The sequence below is a fragment of the Mercurialis annua genome, linkage group LG8 (genome assembly GCF_937616625.2).
Source record: "Mercurialis annua linkage group LG8, ddMerAnnu1.2, whole genome shotgun sequence".
Classification (NCBI taxonomy): Eukaryota; Viridiplantae; Streptophyta; class Magnoliopsida; order Malpighiales; family Euphorbiaceae; genus Mercurialis; species Mercurialis annua.
In genome coordinates, this window is record NC_065577.1 from 5,879,381 (window position 1) to 5,899,103 (window position 19,723).

General features: G+C 34.9%; 4 protein-coding genes across 5 annotated transcripts; 2 read left to right on the forward strand and 2 right to left on the reverse strand.

Moving 5' to 3' along the window:
* Positions 1-216: 216 nt before the first annotated feature.
* On the reverse strand, positions 217-3,097 carry LOC126660736 (ras-related protein RABA2a). Its single transcript, XM_050354390.2, has 2 exons — positions 2,847-3,097; positions 217-849 (listed from the first exon to the last, which is right to left on the reverse strand). The coding sequence occupies exons 1-2, from the start codon at positions 3,009-3,011 to the stop codon at positions 367-369; spliced, it is 648 nt and encodes a 215-aa protein (XP_050210347.1). The 5' UTR covers positions 3,012-3,097; the 3' UTR covers positions 217-366.
* Positions 3,098-5,367: 2,270 nt separating this feature from the next.
* On the forward strand, positions 5,368-8,609 carry LOC126661517 (protein MAINTENANCE OF MERISTEMS-like). Of its 2 annotated transcripts, none has more exons than XM_056103971.1 (6): positions 5,368-5,500; positions 6,123-6,408; positions 6,495-6,908; positions 7,167-7,711; positions 7,797-8,207; positions 8,288-8,609. In XM_056103971.1, exons 1-6 carry the CDS (start codon positions 5,462-5,464, stop codon positions 8,459-8,461), a joined length of 1,869 nt encoding a protein of 622 aa, XP_055959946.1. In that variant the 5' UTR covers positions 5,368-5,461; the 3' UTR covers positions 8,462-8,609. The 2 variants fall into 2 exon arrangements, with proteins under 2 accessions (XP_055959946.1, XP_055959947.1); XM_056103972.1 differs by having other exon boundaries at positions 5,389-5,500; positions 6,128-6,408.
* Positions 8,610-8,621: 12 nt separating this feature from the next.
* Positions 8,622-11,723, reverse strand: LOC126660735 (uncharacterized). Its single transcript, XM_050354389.2, has 6 exons — positions 10,823-11,723; positions 10,239-10,739; positions 9,931-10,154; positions 9,479-9,850; positions 9,116-9,390; positions 8,622-9,024 (listed from the first exon to the last, which is right to left on the reverse strand). The coding sequence occupies exons 1-6, from the start codon at positions 11,293-11,295 to the stop codon at positions 8,695-8,697; spliced, it is 2,175 nt and encodes a 724-aa protein (XP_050210346.1). The 5' UTR covers positions 11,296-11,723; the 3' UTR covers positions 8,622-8,694.
* Positions 11,724-14,328: 2,605 nt separating this feature from the next.
* LOC126659478 (uncharacterized) lies at positions 14,329-17,066 on the forward strand. The gene is made up of 3 exons (XM_050352769.2): positions 14,329-14,485; positions 15,327-15,605; positions 16,789-17,066. The coding sequence occupies exons 1-2, from the start codon at positions 14,401-14,403 to the stop codon at positions 15,566-15,568; spliced, it is 327 nt and encodes a 108-aa protein (XP_050208726.1). The 5' UTR covers positions 14,329-14,400; the 3' UTR covers positions 15,569-15,605; positions 16,789-17,066.
* The last annotated feature ends 2,657 nt before the right edge of the window (positions 17,067-19,723 follow it).

The following is a 19,723-nucleotide window of genomic DNA, read 5'->3' on the forward strand; positions in this document are numbered from 1 at the left end:
GGAGGAACAATACTTCTTTTAATTGTTATTTTTTTTTTGGTATTAATTAAAATATATCGGACATGAAATACATAATAATCCTATTACAATAAAAACAAATTCGGTTTTAGTTCGATTATAGAAAATTAAAGCATTTTAGTTTTGATAACCGTTGATAAATGGCCATTGCAAACGTTTAGAAGCAATTTGAATAGCAAGGTACAATTAAAAGAGGAGTATAAAAAGCTATAGGATATATCTCATGCAAAACAGTAAACAATCAATCCCACAACAGAATTTAAACACAAAAGAATTGTTTAAAGGGCTTAGAGACAATAAACCCACATGGCAAAATAGGTGTAAAAAATTAACATAAAATACAAATTCTTAAGATGAAGAGCAGCAAGGCTTCTTAGTATTTGCCTCAGATGCTCCGACCACAATCGTCTTGCCTTCTTTAATGTTGGCCGGTGCTGGTTCTTCTGACGAAAGCGACTTCTTACTAATTATCCGGTATATCTCCGAGAGGATGGTCTGGAAAGCCTTCTCGACATTAGAAGCTTCGAGAGCTGATGTTTCGATGAACGAAAGTCCTTCTTTCTCAGCGTAACTTTGAGAATCCTCTGTGGCTACTGCTCTTAGATGTTTCAGATCAGTCTTGTTCCCGATTAGCATTATCACAATATTTGAGTCTGCGTGATCCCTCAGCTCCTTCAGCCAGCGGCTGACGTTTTCAAATGTTGTCGGTTTTGTAACATCGTACACTAGAAGAGCTCCGAGAGCACCTCTATAGTAGGCGCTGGTTATTGCTCTGTATCGCTCCTGCCCAGCTGTGTCCCATATTTGAGCTTTGACGGTCCTTCCCTCCACCTGAGCAGAATAATTTCACTTTAGAAATCCAAGAAAAAGATACTTGTATAAACAGTTACTTTTACGAGCAAATTTTTCTAGTATTGTGGGGTAGTTCTTGGTAAGTTGGTAACACACCAAACGAAAAAACCAGTCTTCTTGACAGGAAAACATTAACAAAAAAGATTCAGATATACGATAACAAAAGGCACATGCACCAGGACATCAGAGAAGTATAAAATAATTAGGAGGGCAAAACATTAAACCATTGACAATCGAGTTCCATCTGGAAAAGTTTGATGTAGACAAGTTCACAGATAAAAGCTCATTAAAGTTCCATGTCGAAAAGACTTGGGCAACCCTTTTTGGTTGAAATAACATCTACTAAACAAATCAAATGTGGCCAGCTATTTGATATTAAAAACAAGATGTGAAGTAGTTTTTTCTCTTCTTCTTTGAAAATAAGATGTGAAATTGTTAATTCTTGAATAGTTGGAGAGGAGTAATGCACAATTTTTTTACGACACAAAAGCGATGATTTTCACATAGGAAAAAAATGATAGTAAGAAGCCGAGTTCAAACGACAAGTCCGTCCTTTTCAAACATGGAAGAAGGACATCTAACATTCTAGAACCTTAGCTTACTTCTGATGGCCATCAAGATGAGATAACCATAGGGGAGGAAAACATGGGAAAGATAACCTACTTACCTTAATGACAAGGTTGAACTGTCACTAGAATGGTTAAAAGGACACATGTCACACTTTAATGAACCAGATAGACAATTACAAGAAAATATATAAAGTTGAGTACATATAATCAAAAGCTAGCATTAATATGTCGAACTTACATGGCATCTCTAATGTTTTTTTAAAAAAGGAAAAATTTCATTTGATTTCATCACCATGGTAAGAATTTGACGGCAAGTTTAATGGAGAGGACTGAAGGGAGGTGTCACAATGCTCTCAAATGAAGTCAAGTCCATAATGCGTAAAACCATTTCCAGAATTGGCGTGCGTTATATGCGACAGTAAAGCAACTTAAGAATGAGATACAAAATTGGCAGGACTATTCACAATTTAAAATGATCATTAACTTAATGATGTACCTTCTATCAGTACAAACTCTTCTGCAATGAAAACTAACCACAAATTTCTCACTGAAATTAAATTCTACTTTATAACTAGCTACTCTCACCCCAACAGTTTCCACAGCATTCATAATCAACTTATTTGATAATGTAACCGCCATGCCTCTCACACTAGATCCACAAATTAAGAGAATTAAAAAGGCCATAAAGCTCACAGCTGCAATGGTGAAAGTGACTGCATATTTGCAATCACTGCCTTTTATTTTAGCCACACCTAACAGTCCTCGCACTATTCATTAGTTCTAAACTTATCCCTTTTATTCATCAAGCAATTTTCACTTGAATGACACACAGTAAAATATGAATCTTCACATCAAACACTTCCCCTTCCACTTCAGTTCAAAGTTTTGCCTACTGTCATCGGTCGTCTTATCTTATTCTTAGTCAATAACCACTCACAAATTCAAATCAATAGCTAAAATTAAAGTCGAATGTCTTCCAGGTATCGTAATTCAATTTACATTCTTAATTTTATATCCTATCTATAAGTGCTCACCAATTTATCAACTAAATTGTATGTTTACAAGTTCTTTCTTGAATGAATTTCTTTAAATCGAAATTCTCTCTTGCTAAATTCGTAATTTAGTTAATACAAATCCGAATCAAGATAACAAAATTGACATAATATGTTTGTTTATTTTTAGCATTGCATAATGTGAATATGTGATCCAAATAAAACTATATTCTACTACGAAAATTAAACAAATCTAATACTCGAAAAGGCGAATAAATAAACAATTAGATCTAACTACACATAATCATAACGTAATAAAAAATGAAAAATAATACAAGATTAAAAAATTTCAAAAACTTAAACATTCAGTAAGAACAAGAAAAACAGTAGTTATAGAGAGAGAAAGAGTAGTTACTTGAAGAGTACGAGTAGCGAATTCGACGCCAATAGTAGATTTAGACTCTAAACAGAACTCGTTGCGAGTAAATCGGGAAAGAAGATTCGATTTTCCTACGCCGGAATCGCCGATTAATACTACTTTGAATAAGTAATCGTATTCCTCGTCCGGTCTCCTCGCCATTTCTCCTTCTTTTTTTCTGTTTTGAAGAAAAGAAGCGGAAGAAGAACAAGAAAGAACAACGACGACGACGGAATTCGATTTGAATTAATTGTTTTTAATTATTAATTTGAAATGTAATAAAAAATCTCAAATACCGAAAACGCCACTTTTTTATGACAGCAGAGCAAAATCATGTCACGTTTGGGCCTCCACTTCATTTCATCATTAAGGAAAGGGAAAAGGGTCATTTATGCCCCTATGGTTTATCTCTTGGATCAATTAAGCCCTCAACGTCCGGAAAGGTTCAAATATGCCCCTAACGTCTTAAAATGTTGACAACCAGGACCCTAAATTTGCCGCATAAATGAAACGTTAGGGGCCTGTTTGTCCAAATCGGGGGCCTGATTGTTTATTTTCTAAGACGTTAAGGGCATATTTGAACCTTTTTGTACGTTGAGGGCTTATTTGATCCTAAAGCCAAACTTTAAGGGCATAAATGACCCTTTTCCCTTAAGGAAAAAATTAGGGATTTTAAAAAACTAAAATAACGAAAAATCATTTTATATTTTTCGTTGGAACTTTGGGCAATTCCTAAAATGATTAAAACACTTTCAAAATTTAACTAAAATTTTTTATTCTAGCGTGTTTCATATTTTATTTTTTATTTTTGCGTTTTAATTTTCTTCTCCAACTCTATTGATGGATCCAGCTTCCAAAGTACCGACAGATAGACGACAAACAACTGTTAGACACCCCGGATCTTCAAAGGTATGATAACTTTTCATGTATATCAATTGTAAATATGTATATTTATAATGTTTATCGCTTTCTAAAACATGTTCCATCATTTAACAGGCTAAATATAAATCTTAAAATTGATATGAAAATATAATTATTAATTATATAGGCATTAAAGATGACTAATAAAATTAACATCAAATATATATCCGGTTTAGATTTTATGTATGAAAAATGAATAAAATCTACCTCTGATTGTTATATAATAAAAAACCCCAAAATTAGATGTAGTGACGAAGGTAGACCGTAATAAGAGGTAGGGCACAATTTAACTAAAAGAATTTTTTTAAAAATATGCTATGACAATAAATAGACCTTTTTTATGGTAGGGTTTTTTTATGAAAAATAAATAAATGTAACTATATTAAAGATAATTTTTTAAAAGAAAAAAATCTAAGATAGGGCCAAGGTAAAGCCTGATCCTATCCTAACTCCGCTTCTGATTAGATGTTTGTTTAAAAGTATTTGCTACATGCTCACATGCCACTGCATATTGAATTATATGCCCATCTCACATGCTTTCTAGCTTTTCTATTTTCATTTTTTCAGATCTGTTTACTTTCCAGCAACATTATCTTATGAACTGTTTGTATGATTGAGATGAGATATTCCGGATATATCCAGTAAATAAATTTAATCGGTAATTTAAGTAAAAGAGTTTTGATAGTGTCTATCGATCCCGATGTTTTGGTTCGATACGCGATGATCCCATCCATAAGTGTGTGCGGTTGTCTAGTCGGTTTAAAAAATAGAGCAAATTACTTTAAAGCCCCTCACATTTGTCATAATCCACAGTTTGATACCCTTTATTTGAAAATCAAACGATTTGGTACCTCAGTTTTGAATTTGTATACTATAAGGTCATTCTGTTAGTTCCATTAATAATTTGAAATTTACTTTCAAATGATTTGGTACCTCATTTTAAATTATATAAACAATTTGGTACCTCAGTTTCAATTATGTAAACGATTTAGTACTTCAGTTTCAAATGATTTGGTACCTCACATTTCATTCTATTACGATTTAGTACCTATATTTAACAGGAGGGTTTTGTAGTTTACAAAATAAAAACTGAGGTACTAAATCGTTTTATTTCAAATAAGAGGTATCAAACGGTGAATTATAATAAACATGAAGGGTCTTAGAGTAATTTGCTTTAAAAAATATTTTTCAGCTAAATTATGTGCTGACTTCATTTTTAACTAATTAATTAAATAAAGAATATTAAAATGCTTAGATATAAAGAAAAATAAAAAGTTAAACTACCAAATTTATGATATTTTTCTCATATAATAAAAGTAAATAAAAAATTAAAAGTCTCTCTCTTTTGAATTTTTTGTTCGTATCTTTGAAAACATAAAACCAAAATTATAATTTTGAGGAGGTACATTTTTATTTTTAGCTGAAAACTACATCGTGGTCATTCATCATTTGACTATTTTTTTTGTTATTTCATATGTCTTATTTAGTTCGCTTGGTCAGATTAAGATTCTCACTTAAAATGTTCAAGATTTTATAAACTGGATTGCTATTCGCCGCCCCCTTTTGCTTAGCACCGCACAGGCAAAGGACAATTTTACCCTTTTCACATTTTCAATAGATAACCAATTCATAAAAAAAAAACTAAATCCTCTCAACTCATTCAACTTTTCACAAATTCATATTTTACGAAAATGTCGGATTTGGAACGAGATAGAAATCGACAACCTCCGGTAAGTATTTTTTTTTATTAATTTCGGTTTTTTTTTTTAAAAAAATAATTTTAAAAATAGAAAACGGGATTTCACGTCCCCTCCGGAGGAGGGGACGCCGGAAACCGGCGTCCCCTCTTCCGGAGGGGACGTGAAATCCGCCGTTCCCTCCGGAAGAGGGAACGTGGATTTCCCACGTTCCCTCTTCCGGAGGGAACGTGCGGCGTCCCCTCCGGAAGGGGGGACGCCGAAAACGGCGTCCCCCCTTCCGGAGGGGACGCCATTCGTCCCCTCCGGAAGGGGGGACGCCGGAAACGGCGTCCCCCCTTCCGGAGGGGACAGGGGACGCTGGCGTCCCCTCCGGAAGGGAGGACGCCGTTTTCGGCGTCCCCCCTTCCGGAGGGGACGAACGGCGTCCCCTCCGGAAGAGGGGACGCCGGGCGTCCGGCGTCCCCCCTTCCGGAGGAGACGCCGGGCGTCCGGCGTCCCCTCTTCCGGAGGGGACGCCGGACGCCCGTTCCGTAATTTAATATAATTTTTTTTTAAAAAAAAAAAATTAAATTTAAAAATATATTATATAATTTTACAAATTTATTTAATTTAATATATATTATTTCTATAATTTAAATTATTATAATTGCAGGGCAGAAAGCGTATGGGGAAGACGTTTTTGGCCCCAGAATTAGGGGGATCGGGAGCCCGTCACGTTACGACGCGTAAAGTTTCTGCCTCGGCTCGACGGAAGAAACAAGCGCATACTTCTCCCGATGAGGTCCGCATTTCTGTTGAGGATCTTAGAGAGTCTGATGATTTTGTGAGCTCAGAGGACGAGCCAGAGGACGAGCCAGAGGACGAGCCAAGTGAAAAAATTTACATTTCTAAACGGAAAAAGGGTGCAGGTGGTCGGTTCGTTGGCGACTCGTCATCAGGTAAATATAATTAAATGATTATAATTAATTCAATAATATTGTTAAAAAATTAAATGTAATTTAATTATATTTACTGTTACTTTCAGGGTCGAACAGACGACCTGAAGAGGTTGACGTGTGGACCGTTACTGGTCCAGTACCTGGTGGACCCGAGGATGACACTGTTATTCCTAGTTTTCTCGGGCATGTCGCTTCTCGGCTATGGGATGGGGCGGACAGAGGCGTGCTGAAGTGTCAGACTAGACATGGAGCTCTGAAGAAGCTGAGGCAGTGGTATGAGACGGCCTCAGAGGAGGTTAAGGTGCTGATAGACGGGACTGAGATATCACATCTCCCGTTTATCATGTTTGATCATCTGGATATCCCGCTCCTTTCTGCATTTGTGGAGCGATGGCAGCCAGATACAAACTCTTTTCACATGCCATTCGGGGAGATGACCATCACATTACATGACGTGTGGCATATTCTTCGGATTCCAGTTGCTGGGGCTATGGTTTCAGGTGCGATATTCTGTTATATTTTTTACATTTAATGTTATTAAGAATAAGTTAATTGTTTTAGGTTATTTAATAAAATATTTAGACAAATTAGTTGTTTAATGTGGATTGTGTTTTGGTTTGCCAATTGTAATTTCTTTGCAGGACTTCCCTGAAAAATGGGTGATGCTCATTTTTAGGGGAAGTGCTGCCCAATTTTTTCTAGAAATTTACTGTACTTATTGCGTGATATTAATTTAAATTGCGAAATTATGTTTTCAGGTCAGCCGAACAAGGCTCAGCTGATGGCTTACTGCGTACAGATTTTAGGTATTTCACCAGAGGATCTTGTGAGTAAGACGAGCAAGCATTTTGCCCAGGGAGGTGTGCTGATTGAGTCGATCATCAGCTTATGTAGGCGTGACCGTACTGCAGAGGTGGAGGCAATAGCCTGGATCTGGTTGACGTTAGGTTGCACTCTATTCACTGACAAGAGTGGCCATCGGATTAGACCTGCAACCATATGGGAGGTGCGGGAAGGAGTCACAGATACGAGTACAGTTTCCTGGGGATCAGCTACACTAGCTTATCTCTATCGGCAGCTTGGAATCTCATCGAGAGGAGACTGCTCCGGTTTGACTGGCTGTCTGACACTGCTGCAGACATGGATTTATGAGTACTTTCCATGCTTCCGGCCCCAGCGAGAGCGGTTGTTGATCGAGTCTCATCTTCCTCGATGTTCTAGCTGGAGTGCTATTGCGTCTGATTGCTCAGCCACCCGACTTCGGTCCTTGCGAGCTCGTTTGGACACGCTGACTGCTGAGGAGGTATGTAAATTTGTTAATCTATTAGTTAAATTTTATTTTATTACGATCGCTATATTTTAATTTTTGTTTTGTAATTTTTTAACAGATCACATGGCTCCCTTTTGGCGGCGAGCCTGCTGCCACCGTAGAGCACACTGCATATTATGGCTGGATAGCGTACCGGGACATTGTCGAGCCGTACATGCCGTCTAGGGTGCTGCGACAGCTGGGTTATGTGCAGACTGTACCTGTGCCAATTTGTCGGCCAATAGGGGCTGTTAGGTCCTGGAAGTCAATCAAGTACTCTGTGGACATGAGTGTGACAATTGCGGTTGACATGTGGAACGCTTTTCCGGTCATGTACAAGCTGCCGTTAATGGGATTTGAGGAAGCCCACGTTATTGCTGGAGGATGCCATCCAGCTTACCTGGACTGGTTCGAGCGCCATTCGCACCCCCGTGTCCTTCCTGGCAGAGATGTTCCACGACAACATCCTCCCCGCAGCAACAACGATTATGTAAGTTTTCATTTTATAATTTAGTGAATATTACATATATTTAACATATTGAATTTACTTGTCTATTTGTGGTATTACAGTGGATGACACTGGTGACCACGAGGTACGAGCATTTCATCCAAAAAGTCAGCACGATTACCGGCCAACATAGACAGCACTGCGACTTTGACGGCATTCCGGAGTTGGAGACTGAGACGGAGGAGGCCAGCACGGACTTGGAGAGAATCATTGCCGCTTGGCGCATTGCTGACTGAGTGTTGTCAGTATATGTTGTATGTTTATAATATTAGTACTTTTTTTTGATTATGGACTTGTTTTCTTTAGATGTTAGTTTCTAGAGAATTTTTTTATATTATGTACGTGTTTGTTTTTATGCAATTTCATGAACATTTTTAAATATTACGTACTGTGGAGTTCAAAAATATTACACGTATAATAATAAAACACACAATCAGCATAATTACCGAATAAACATTTTACAATCAACTCAATCTGCCATACCTATCAAACTATCCCATTGCTCTCTCCTATTAGCATATAAAGTATGCCAAGACTGAACAGTATGGTCCCTGTGCTGGAACCACAGGGTGGGAATTGGTGGGACAGGAAAATTATCCTGCAAATTCAACCTAACAAAATGTGCGCGTCCACTAATATACAATATCACTATCTCCTTCGATGGTCGTGAGTGAACCTCAGAGGAATGCAAAGGCAGAACAGTAAACGAAGAGAACCGCGTCTGTTGTAGCGTCCCGCCTTGTATGTAAATAACAGCTGCATTGAAGATAGTGGCAATAGGGAACAAGTCATCCAATACCTGCATCCATTTAATAAGTCAGAATATAAATATCATTTCTTAAAAAAAATATAATAACTTTGTGATAAATTTATATAATTCAATTAAATACCTGCATCCAGTAGCTAGGGCCACACTCGCCGCCTTCCCAGCTAATACGTGTAATGGCCGCTTGCAACCCATCAATGAAAATACCTTCGTATCGATAAGGGTGGGCGGAGATTTCGTTTGCAATGTTCATTCTAGTCATTCCCCACATCTTCTCGTCACCATATATGTGGTCTGCCACCACGCGAAATCCACAGTTGCCGTCTCCACGCACGTCCACAAGCTCGTCAACGAATGGTAAAAGGAATCCTGGAATAACCTCCGCATTTTGCAAACCAGCTGCGGGAAATAAAAAAAATATTATTATAAATAACAAGGATACTACTACAGTAGACGTACATAACGAATATTAGTGGATGATAATTACCTGACGCGGATGTACGATTTTTCTGAGCGTTGGAAGATTTAGGACGACCAGGTACACGGTCCTTGTACTCATGACGACTCGGATCCCGCTTCGTTGATTTGCTCCCCTTTGGTCGACCTCTGACATTTGTTTTAACTTCTGGTTCCATGTAGCCTAAGTCTTCGGGGTGAAGTCGCTCTCGAACAATACGAGAAATATCACGCAACACTGAAGGATCCTTAGTCATGACCTCGTCGACGACCTCGTGAAAATACTGATGTTCCTCAGTCTGAAAACCAGCAAAATCGGGTTGCGCAGATGTGTCCAACCCATCGCCGAGAATAACAAGTTTCGTCCAAAACGGGTGTATACTGTCAAGGCTGATCGGGTTACCTACAAATAACACATATTAGCTTTCAATAACAATATTAATATTTTTAATATTAGTATTCAATGAAAGTGGTGCGTGATACCTGAATCGACCACCGCTCGCAGCTCACATGCACAGGGGATCTGATGTGTTGATCTAACCACACAACCACAGCGATCGTAGACATCGGTACTCAATTCTCGCATACGCCTTAGTTCTTTCGATATTAAATCCAGACAGTAATGCGACACTCTGCATGAGAGCTTGTCAAATGGAAAACCGCGTCGATGTACGCCAATAGTCCGTCTGGAGTCCTCAAGTGTTTTGCTGCAGTAATTTTAAAACATTTATGTTAATAACAATGTCCACATAGTTTGTATAAGTACTAATATTACTCGAGAAGAATGTTACCGGATATCTATCAGCTGCGACTGTATAACTTTGTCGACCTTCGTCCAGACTGTGTCCAGAGCACCGGTGCTAGAGTTGAGCCACTGCTTAAGCTGAGCATGTGCGCTCTCGACTCTACATGTGGTGGTGTTTCCAAAATGTAGGACTAAGTCCGTCCAGCAAGATACGAACTTCTCTCTGTGTCCCAGCCAAGTCCCCTCAATGTACTGTATCAACCCTGGAAAACCTTTAAACCGATCTCTGAAGTGCTCCACAGCTATGTTATATTGATCAAAACTTGGCGCTCTGATAATTTTCTTCCATGTACTATTCTTGAAAATTTCAGCAAACTCTTGGTTTTTCCCACTAATTCTGTACACTCTATCTTCTACGTCCTTATTTATGTGCCACGTACATAGTAGATGAGAAGAACGTGGGAAAACCTCTGACACTGGTCTCATAAGCCCCAATTCTCGATCAGTAAGAATAGCGCTCGGATGAATATGTTCCCCAATCAAGCACCTGCATTATTGCCCGATGATTTAATAAGTAATTTGAATTTGAATATCATTAAAATATCAAATAACATAATTATAATTAAATACCTCAGTCTCTCCAATACCCATCTGTAGCTCCCTTCAGTCTCATCCTTCATAATTGCATATGCAATTATGAAGTTCTTGTTGCAAGGAGTCATTCCAATAATCTCAAAAAAAGGCAGCTTGTACTTGTTCGTCTTGTACGTGGAGTCCATGCCGATGATCCAGTAGTACGTACGAAGTAGTCTCACTGAATCAGGATGAGCCATGAAAATATGGGTCAACACACCTGTATCCTCCTCAGCAAGAGTCCAGTGTACATAATCATTTTGCTGAGCCATGTGATAAAATTGCCCAACCACATCTCTACCCTCAAAGCTAGACTTTCTCAAAGTCTCTCTATAGTTGTACACTTGCTTTATTCTAGGGTTGTCAGATGGTACTTTTTCTTTTAAAGCTGCCATGATAGAACACGGCTTCGCTTGTGCCGCAGTCATATCTCGCACAATTTCTTTCGCCTCGCCACTCAGCCCACTCATCTGACGGTATCCTTCAGGATACACAGCTAGAGCATGGTTGTGTGTACTCGAAATACCAGGATCTGTAAGTATAAACCATGCAGTCTTTCCTAATTTGACAATAATTTTAAATTTGCACTTACACGCTTTTGTCTTCGTATTTTTCCGTACGAAGGAATCAGAATCTGTGAATGAACCTCTGTAACGCTCACCCCGAGCACATCGTAGAAGCTTCTTTTTCCCCTCGTTCTTATGTGACGAAATGACTAATTCAAATCCAATCTTTATAGCAGTACTCTTAGCCCAAGTAATTGCTTCAACATCACTATCAAACCCATGATCTAGCTTAAACCAATCGCTGTAATCAATTCCATCACCGCCATAATCTTCTAAATCAACCTGCAAAACATAAATACTTACGTTTAACAAATCGAAATAATATGTAATAAAAAGTCGTAATAATATTGAATAAAAAATTACTGTAATTATTAAATTTTTTAGCATTAATTAATTTCCGGCCGCGACGTTTCGGTCGCGGCCGGAAAAGGGGACGCCGGCGTCCTCTCCAGAGGAGAGGACGCCGGCGTTGGGCGTCCCCTCTAGAGGAGGGGACGCCCAGCTTTACATTTAAATCTACATTTAAATTTTTTTCAATTAAATTATTTTTTTATTTATTTTTTTAACTTCATATTTGCATTAATTGTTTGGTAAATTATTGATGGAGTCTGTTCTTTTAACAGTGATTGACCTGCAAAATAAAGTAGATGGCTGACCAGACGGTGGTTGTCCGATGAGCAGCACTCCAATGTTTAAGTCAGTACTGAGTTTAAAGGAGTATTATTGCATAATATAATTTGCATGCCTAAACATACCTCAAGTCCTTTTTATATTTAGCATAAAGAAATAACGAGTAATGCTATATAACCCTCCTTTTTAACCCACCTTCTTTAACCCACCTTATGTTAAAAGAGTGGAGAATTAAAAGTTGGAATTTAAGATATACACTTTTGGAGGTGGATTTGACAAATTAAATGATGCCACGTAAGGAGGGATATGAAATTGGTATAAAATGGAGGGTTAAATAGCATTTTTTTAGAAATAACTTATAGAGCTGAAATAGAAAAAAAAACATTTCTATTCAATGTTTGATTTTAAGTGGGTAAGAGTTTTCTATTTAGGAAGAGTTCTATTTAAAAATGACTCATAAATAATTGGACTCCTAAAAATGAATATGACTTCAAATAGGAAATTATTTTTGAGATCCGTGACTTCTAGAAGTTTTATGGTAATTGAATCGTATACGTAATCAAAAAAATTGGCAATTCGTATTAAATCTGATTATTGAGATCTGATGAATCCTATTTAATTCAGTCATTCTTGAGATTGGACAAATTTTCTTGGATTGCCTTTGTCAAGCCTTGGTTATAATTTGTTTGGACGAGTCTCTGAGTTTCCTCTAATATGCATATCACATACGACTCGATTTATTTTATTATTTTGAATCCGATTTCTATCAATTTTGAAAGTACATATAGCTTATTGTTTATGATTTTTATGATTGAAATTCATCTCTTTTGTGAATATGTTTTTATAAAAAAATATAACAAAGTAAATAAAAAATACACGACAATTGTAAAATAACATATAATCATAAAAATTGTTTTTCTGTAGCTATTTTTTTCATAAACTTTAAAATGTTTTTTTAATATTTTTTCTTTATTCAAATAGAATTTCAATGGTTTAATATGTATAAAAGCTAGTATATTTTGAAAAATCTAGTATAGTTAAAGGAAATAGCTACATAAAAACTTTGAACAAAGGGTCAACGCGCCCCCTGAATTTGTGACACGGGGTCATCTAACTCAATTTATACTTTTTTGAGCAACTAACCCAAAAACTCTTCATTTTAGGGTCAAATAGCCCCATAATTTATATTTTTATTTTAAAAAATAGATTTAGAATAATTATATCGCAACAATTAGGAAAATATCTAATTACCTTTTTGCATCCATCGCCTCCAATTTATATTTTACACATTTTAAAAATATATAATTATGGTTATTTGACAAAAATTGAAGAGTTTTGGAGTTAGTTGCTCAAAAAAGTATAAATTGGGTTAGATGACCCCGTGTTACAAGTTTAGGGGGCGCGTTGACCTTTTGTTCTAAAAACTTTCATACTTGAAAAAAACAATAGAAACCCTTTCAAAAAAAAACATATTAAACTTTAAATTATTTTCTCAAAAAATTAAATTCACACTTTAGTAAAGATAGTATATATTAGTAAAAATTTAATAGAATCTCATAAATTTGGCAATTCGTGTTAAATCTGGTTATTGAGATCTGCCGAATCCTATTTAATTCAATCATTTTTTAGATTGGACAAATCTTTTTGGATTGCCCTTATCAGGCCTTGGTTATGACTTGTTTGGACGAGTCTCTGGATTTCCTCTAATGTGCAGATCCTGTACAACTCGATTTATTATATTATTTTGGAATCCGATTTCCATCAATTATAATTCGAAAGTACATATAGCTTATTGTTTATGATTTTTGTGATTGAAATTCATCTCTTTTATGAATATGTTTTTATAAAAAATATAATAGTAAATAAAAATACACGACAACTATAAAATAACACGTAATCATAAAAGTTGTTTTTTATAGCTATTTTTTCATAAACTTTAAAATGTTTTTTATTATTTTTTCTTTATTCAAATAGAATTTCAATGATTTAATATGTATAAAAGCTATATTTTTAAAAAGCTAGTATAGTTAAAGGAAATAGCTACATAAAAACTTTCATACTATAAAAAAACAATAGAAACCCTTTTAAAAAAATAAACATATTAAACTTTAAATTATTTTTTCGGAAAATTAAATTCACACTTTAGTAAAGATAGTATATATTAGTAAAAATTTAATAGAATCTCATAAATTTTAATTATAAATAAATATTACCAAATAAATAAATATTTTGTATAGGGTGATGTTCGTATCAAATTAAAAAGTATGATGATCATTTTGTATCTTTTGCCGAGAAACAAAAAGTTTATTTCACCAAACGTCCAGCTGAGTGTAAAATTACCCAAATTTCACAAGAAAACCGACGGAGAGAGAGAGAGGGATGAGTGGGATCTACAGAAGCAGATCGTTGCATCAGCTTTACATTCTCTGGTTCTTCGTTTCAATTTCTCTTCAATTTATTTCAGGTTTGATTTCAATGCAATTCTTATTATAGTTCGTTAACAATTTGATCCATTGTAATCTGAATATTTTGTTCTATCAACTGTTTTATTAATGAAATGAAAGTTTTTGGTTTTTGCTGAATTGGGTGGGGAATTGAAAAAGGAGAGTTGGGTTTTTTGATTTGATTAGAACTAAGAGATACCCAATTTTTTGAATTTAACGGTTTGATCTGTTTATGTTTCAAGTTCTTACCTTTCTTTGGAATCTGGAACTTGGAATGACATGGTAGTGAAAAACAATTAAATGGGTTCTTGTTATTAGATAGAACCTAGGTAGAACGGACATGGGGACACGAGACACTTGGACACGGCCATGGCGAAATGGTGTTATTTTAAGGTTTCCTATACAAAAGTGAAGTTTCGTGTTTGAAACATCGCATGTCCGAAATGTTTCTGCAACGGGACACGTTGATTGAATGAAGTAGATAGAACCATGGGATGATCTTTTATTAGATGTTCTTAGATTTAATTACTAGTTTGAAACATAAAATCTATGATATTTGAAGTGTTATATATAGAAGGAAGGATTAATTTGTTCCAGCTTATTACTTGAACATATTTTGTTGATTTTTGGGGGTTAATTCGCGGGTTATCTTTTGTTTTTCTTTGTTTTTTAGTTTACTTCATCATGGTATGCTTGCTTTGAACATTAGGATGCTTAATTCGCTAGTATTTTCTGTAAATGATGTACAATTTGTGGTGTTAAGTCGTTTATTACCCCAATTTGAGCTGTTTCATATCCCCTTCCGTGATCTTTTTTGTGTTTCTAATAGTTGATTTGATTTCTAAATTTTGTGTTCTTCAGGCATTTATGGTGATGAATCCGGTTCGAAAAATGACAAGAAGGCTGATGCCCATACTTCTTCTCATAGCAGTACTAGCACCAAGGTTCTCATTGTATTAATTGTGATTGTGGCTTTAGGGTTGTTTTCATTTTTCCTTTTCAAATTTTGGCAAAAGAAAAAAAGAGAAGAGCAGTATGCCCGCCTTTTGAAATTGTTTGAAGAGGATGATGAGCTTGAGGTTGAACTTGGCCTTCGAGATTGATGCTTTAACCTATTGAAGTTGAGTTCTTTATATTGAGGTGCGGCTATCATTGATATGCTTTTGTTCTTCGTTTTATTACTTTGATTCAGTTATACGTTTATACTTTTATCTTTATATAATATTCTCCTTTTATTCTCTCAAAATCTTACACAGTATTGCATAGTGTTTATAGTCATTTAGTAAAATGACCTCTCAGTTTGTTCTCTATAGAAAACCTTGTTCAATGAGGCTGACCTTACAATTTATGGGACTCTTTGGTGTATTGCCTCTCTTAATGGTTTTTTGTGAAATTTTATCAATTATTCCCATTTGAATTCTTCATAAGTGAGGCTTCTTTTTCCATCTCTCGGGTATCTACTTTTTACATTGGTAAGCTGGATTTTGAGTTGAGCATAGATCTTTATCCTTCTTTGTGGTGGGAAAAGTGTGTAGAGAATCAATCAGGCGTACTTGCATTGATGACCTCTAGAGGTGCAATTGTGGTTTAGATTGTTCATCCGCTTCTCCTTTTGTTGAATGTTTTTGTGGTAAATTATTTAGATTAAAATGTACTTTTGTTGGTTGAGAACTTCTCGCTTGATTTCACATATGGAAGATCTCAAACTCTTACTGGCTGTGCTCAATAGAATAACATTTCTGAGTTATGATTGAAATTCTGAAATTGTTTAAGCATGTTCTTACTTTGGATAGGGGATTCATGTGGGAAGCTATTGAAAATCATATAGTGTTGAAAGGCAGCTTCAATTCAAAAGGAAAGCAAGCTGGCTTTCACTGGTTGACGAAATTGGCGTGTTCTTAGTCTTTCAATAGAATTGAGTACCTAGGTTTTCCTTTTAATCTTGATTCCCCTGATGTCCAGCCTTTGATCCCTTGTCTTTACATGCGGGGTCTGGAACTAGTCATCTCTCCCCTTATTTCCTTCTAATTCTTCACAATTCTCAGAATGCATTTGTTTTTTCACTTCTTCGCTTCATTTGCATTGCCAAACTTTGACGAAAGAACAAATTCAAATGAGATTTATCATTCTTAATTACATGTCGGCAAGTTTCTTCTAATTACAAGCTTTAATAATTAATGTCGTTGTTGAAATTTATAAGACTTATCTTTTTATTCTAGCTTCTTTGTTTTCCATTCTAGTATATAACTTTTGTTTACTCAAAGCAATGAGATCTATCTTGACTGAGATTGACATAATTCTCAGTTCACATTGTGATTTGCAGGCTTATACCGGATTTATTACGAGGAAGATTTTTTTTCTCTCCAAAAGCTGTGACTAGCGTGCTTAGATGGCCTGCATTAAGGTTAGGTGTTTATCAAATACAGTGTAATATTTGTAACGAATTGTCCAAATTAAATTTTTTTCATGAAAATGAATTCTAGTATTTAGAGAAGAGGAGGATACTATTTTGTATAAGATAAATCAAGGATATCATTTCCAGGCTGTAAAGATGAATTCTCCATTGTGGTATAATTTGAAAGTGTGTATGAATTGAGTTTTGTAGCACATGCTTCTTATTAGTGGAAATTATATCATGTTATTATTGATATTATTTATTGATGTGTTTTAATTTCATTGGCTTTATACACGAATGAGGAAATAGATAGACTCTGAGAATTTCGCAAAGATTAGAAATAGATCCTTCTGGTAGAAGTATGAATAACGTGTTTATGAATCGGATTTGCATTTCATTTTAGCATTCTATCAAGATATCTAATTTGATATATATTTGTTTAGAACTGATGAAGGAAAGGATCAAAGCATTTTCCTTGAGAGAAGGGAAATAATTGACTGATTAAAGCAATTTGATTTTAAGTGCCTAGATTATTCTTTTATTCTCTTTATTTTGAAGGTGAATTGTTCTTCATGTCTTATATCTTTTTCGATTCATGCACTCGTTTCTGGGTTGCTAAGTTATGTTATCCCGGTGGTGCATTTTTTAGCTTTTTAATGAATTAAGGCGTGCAAGTTTGGTTCCTCGTATATTTATTTTGAGTTTTTTTTAAGGGTGTCGGTCTTCGAGAAAGACTGAGGTTTTTTTTTGTTAATTGTCAAAAAAAAAAATTGCCTTTTGTTTTTTTTAGAAGGAAATCTCGACGGGCCAAACCTCTCCTTTTGCGTAGTGTCTGGCCACCTGATTAAACCCTCGGGAAGGAGGGCTTTCCGCTTTAAACCGGACTTTTAACAACTCGTCCAAATATTTCTTGTGAAAAATGGGATTCAAACCGGTGATATGGCTTTTGTCCCTTGCTTATCGTACACACTTTTAAGTCCAACTGAGTCAACCCATAACAGGTCATTTATAGTTATATTTCCATCTATTTTGTATTTTTTTTAAGAGAGAATTAGCAAAATACCTAAAAAATAAAAATATTAGTATTTTTTAATTTAGATTCTTCATCTTTATTTGTCTACACCAGAGTGTTTTATGTTTACTTTTTCACTCTTTTCTTTTCTTTTTATACTCCATATTTACTCTACATTCACAGCTTCTTCTTTTCCTTCATCGTCTTCTTCTTCTTCTTCTTCATATTTTTCAGTTTATTCTCAAAATAAATTAACAAATCAACAAACTAATTCTAATTTTCAACTCATAACATTTCAAGAAATTAATTCCTGCGAATTTATTATTATTTCTTAAAATTTTATTGCTAGTTTCAAATCTAGTTTCGAATCCGCTCAAATTTTTAATTCGTAATCAAATCGCATCAAATTTCACTTGGAATTCAAATTCAACGATCATAACTTTCTCTAAAAATAAAGAAAACTGTAAATTTTTAATTTATTTGTTCTCAATAAAAATCTATTAAAAACGGTTTCAAACAGTTTCAAAAACAGTTTCAAATGCAGTTTCAAACGGTTTCAAACAATTTTTAAAAGACATGTTTATTATCATTTAAAAGAAATTATACAATGGTTTCAAACAGTTTACAAAGATTTCAAACAGTTTACAAAGATTTCAAACAGTTTACAAAATTTCCAAACAATTTATAAAGGTTTCACACAATTTCATAAAACACAAGTTGCAACCTTTATCTAAAAACAGTTTCAAACAGTTTACAAAGGTTTCAAACAGTTTTAAATAGTTTCTAAAAACACTTTCAAACAGTTTTAAAAATAACAATCTCAAACCGTTTACAAAGGTTTCGAACAGTATATAACAGTTTCTAAAAAACACTTTCAAACAGTCTAAAAAATAATAGTTTCAAACCGTTTACAAGGGGTTCGAACAGTATATAACAGTTTAAAAAAAAACAGTTTCAAACGATTCCTAAAATTAATTAAAAACGATTGAAAACCAGGTCAAAACATCATTAATGAAGAAACTGACGATTTTTCAGAAAAAAGTTGAAAAAAAACTTCAGAAAACGACTCTATAATAATTTAAAACAACATAGAAAGAAAAAAGAAGAAGAAGAAGATGTTTCTCATCTATCATCCATCATATTATCTCTTAAACTCTTTCACAGTTACAAACTTTCTCATCTAAGTGAAATTTATTGATTTTGTATTCAAATTTCTTTGTCTTAGAGTTTATTATATAATGTAGAAAAGAGAGAAAGAAGAAGAAAAAGAAAAACGTTACGGAGAAAAAGGAAGAAGAAGAAGAACAAGAAGAAGAAGAAGGAGGAGGAAAGAGAAAAAGATGAGAGAAAAAACGGAGAGAGAAAGTTGCATAGAAATAAAAAAAGAAGAAGAAGAAGAAGAGAGAGATTAGGAAGAAAGAGAAAAAGATAAAAAAATAAGAGTGTACATGTGTCTTACATGAGTGGAGTAAAAATGCTAATAAATTAAAATTCTAATTAAGGTAGAGATAGAAACATTACAAAAAGAGAGTAAAAATATAAATTTTCAAAATTGAAGTATTTAAAACAAATAAATCTAAAAACAGAATATTTTGTGCAGATTCCTCTTTTTTTAAAAGGCAGAACAACCAAATTGGCGGAACAAAAGGAAGTAAAGAGGTTCCATCTCCGGTTGAAAAGTTGAATGATAGATGCAACTTATTCTTAACACTCATTTGAAAAAGAGGTTAATGGGCTGAAAAGAACCCTAACTTTTGTTTTGGTTTTCAATTACATCTCGACGTAGCAATTTTTCAATTTTACTCTATCTCGGATTTTTGGTTTTCAATTGCACCCTGAATTAGAAAAATT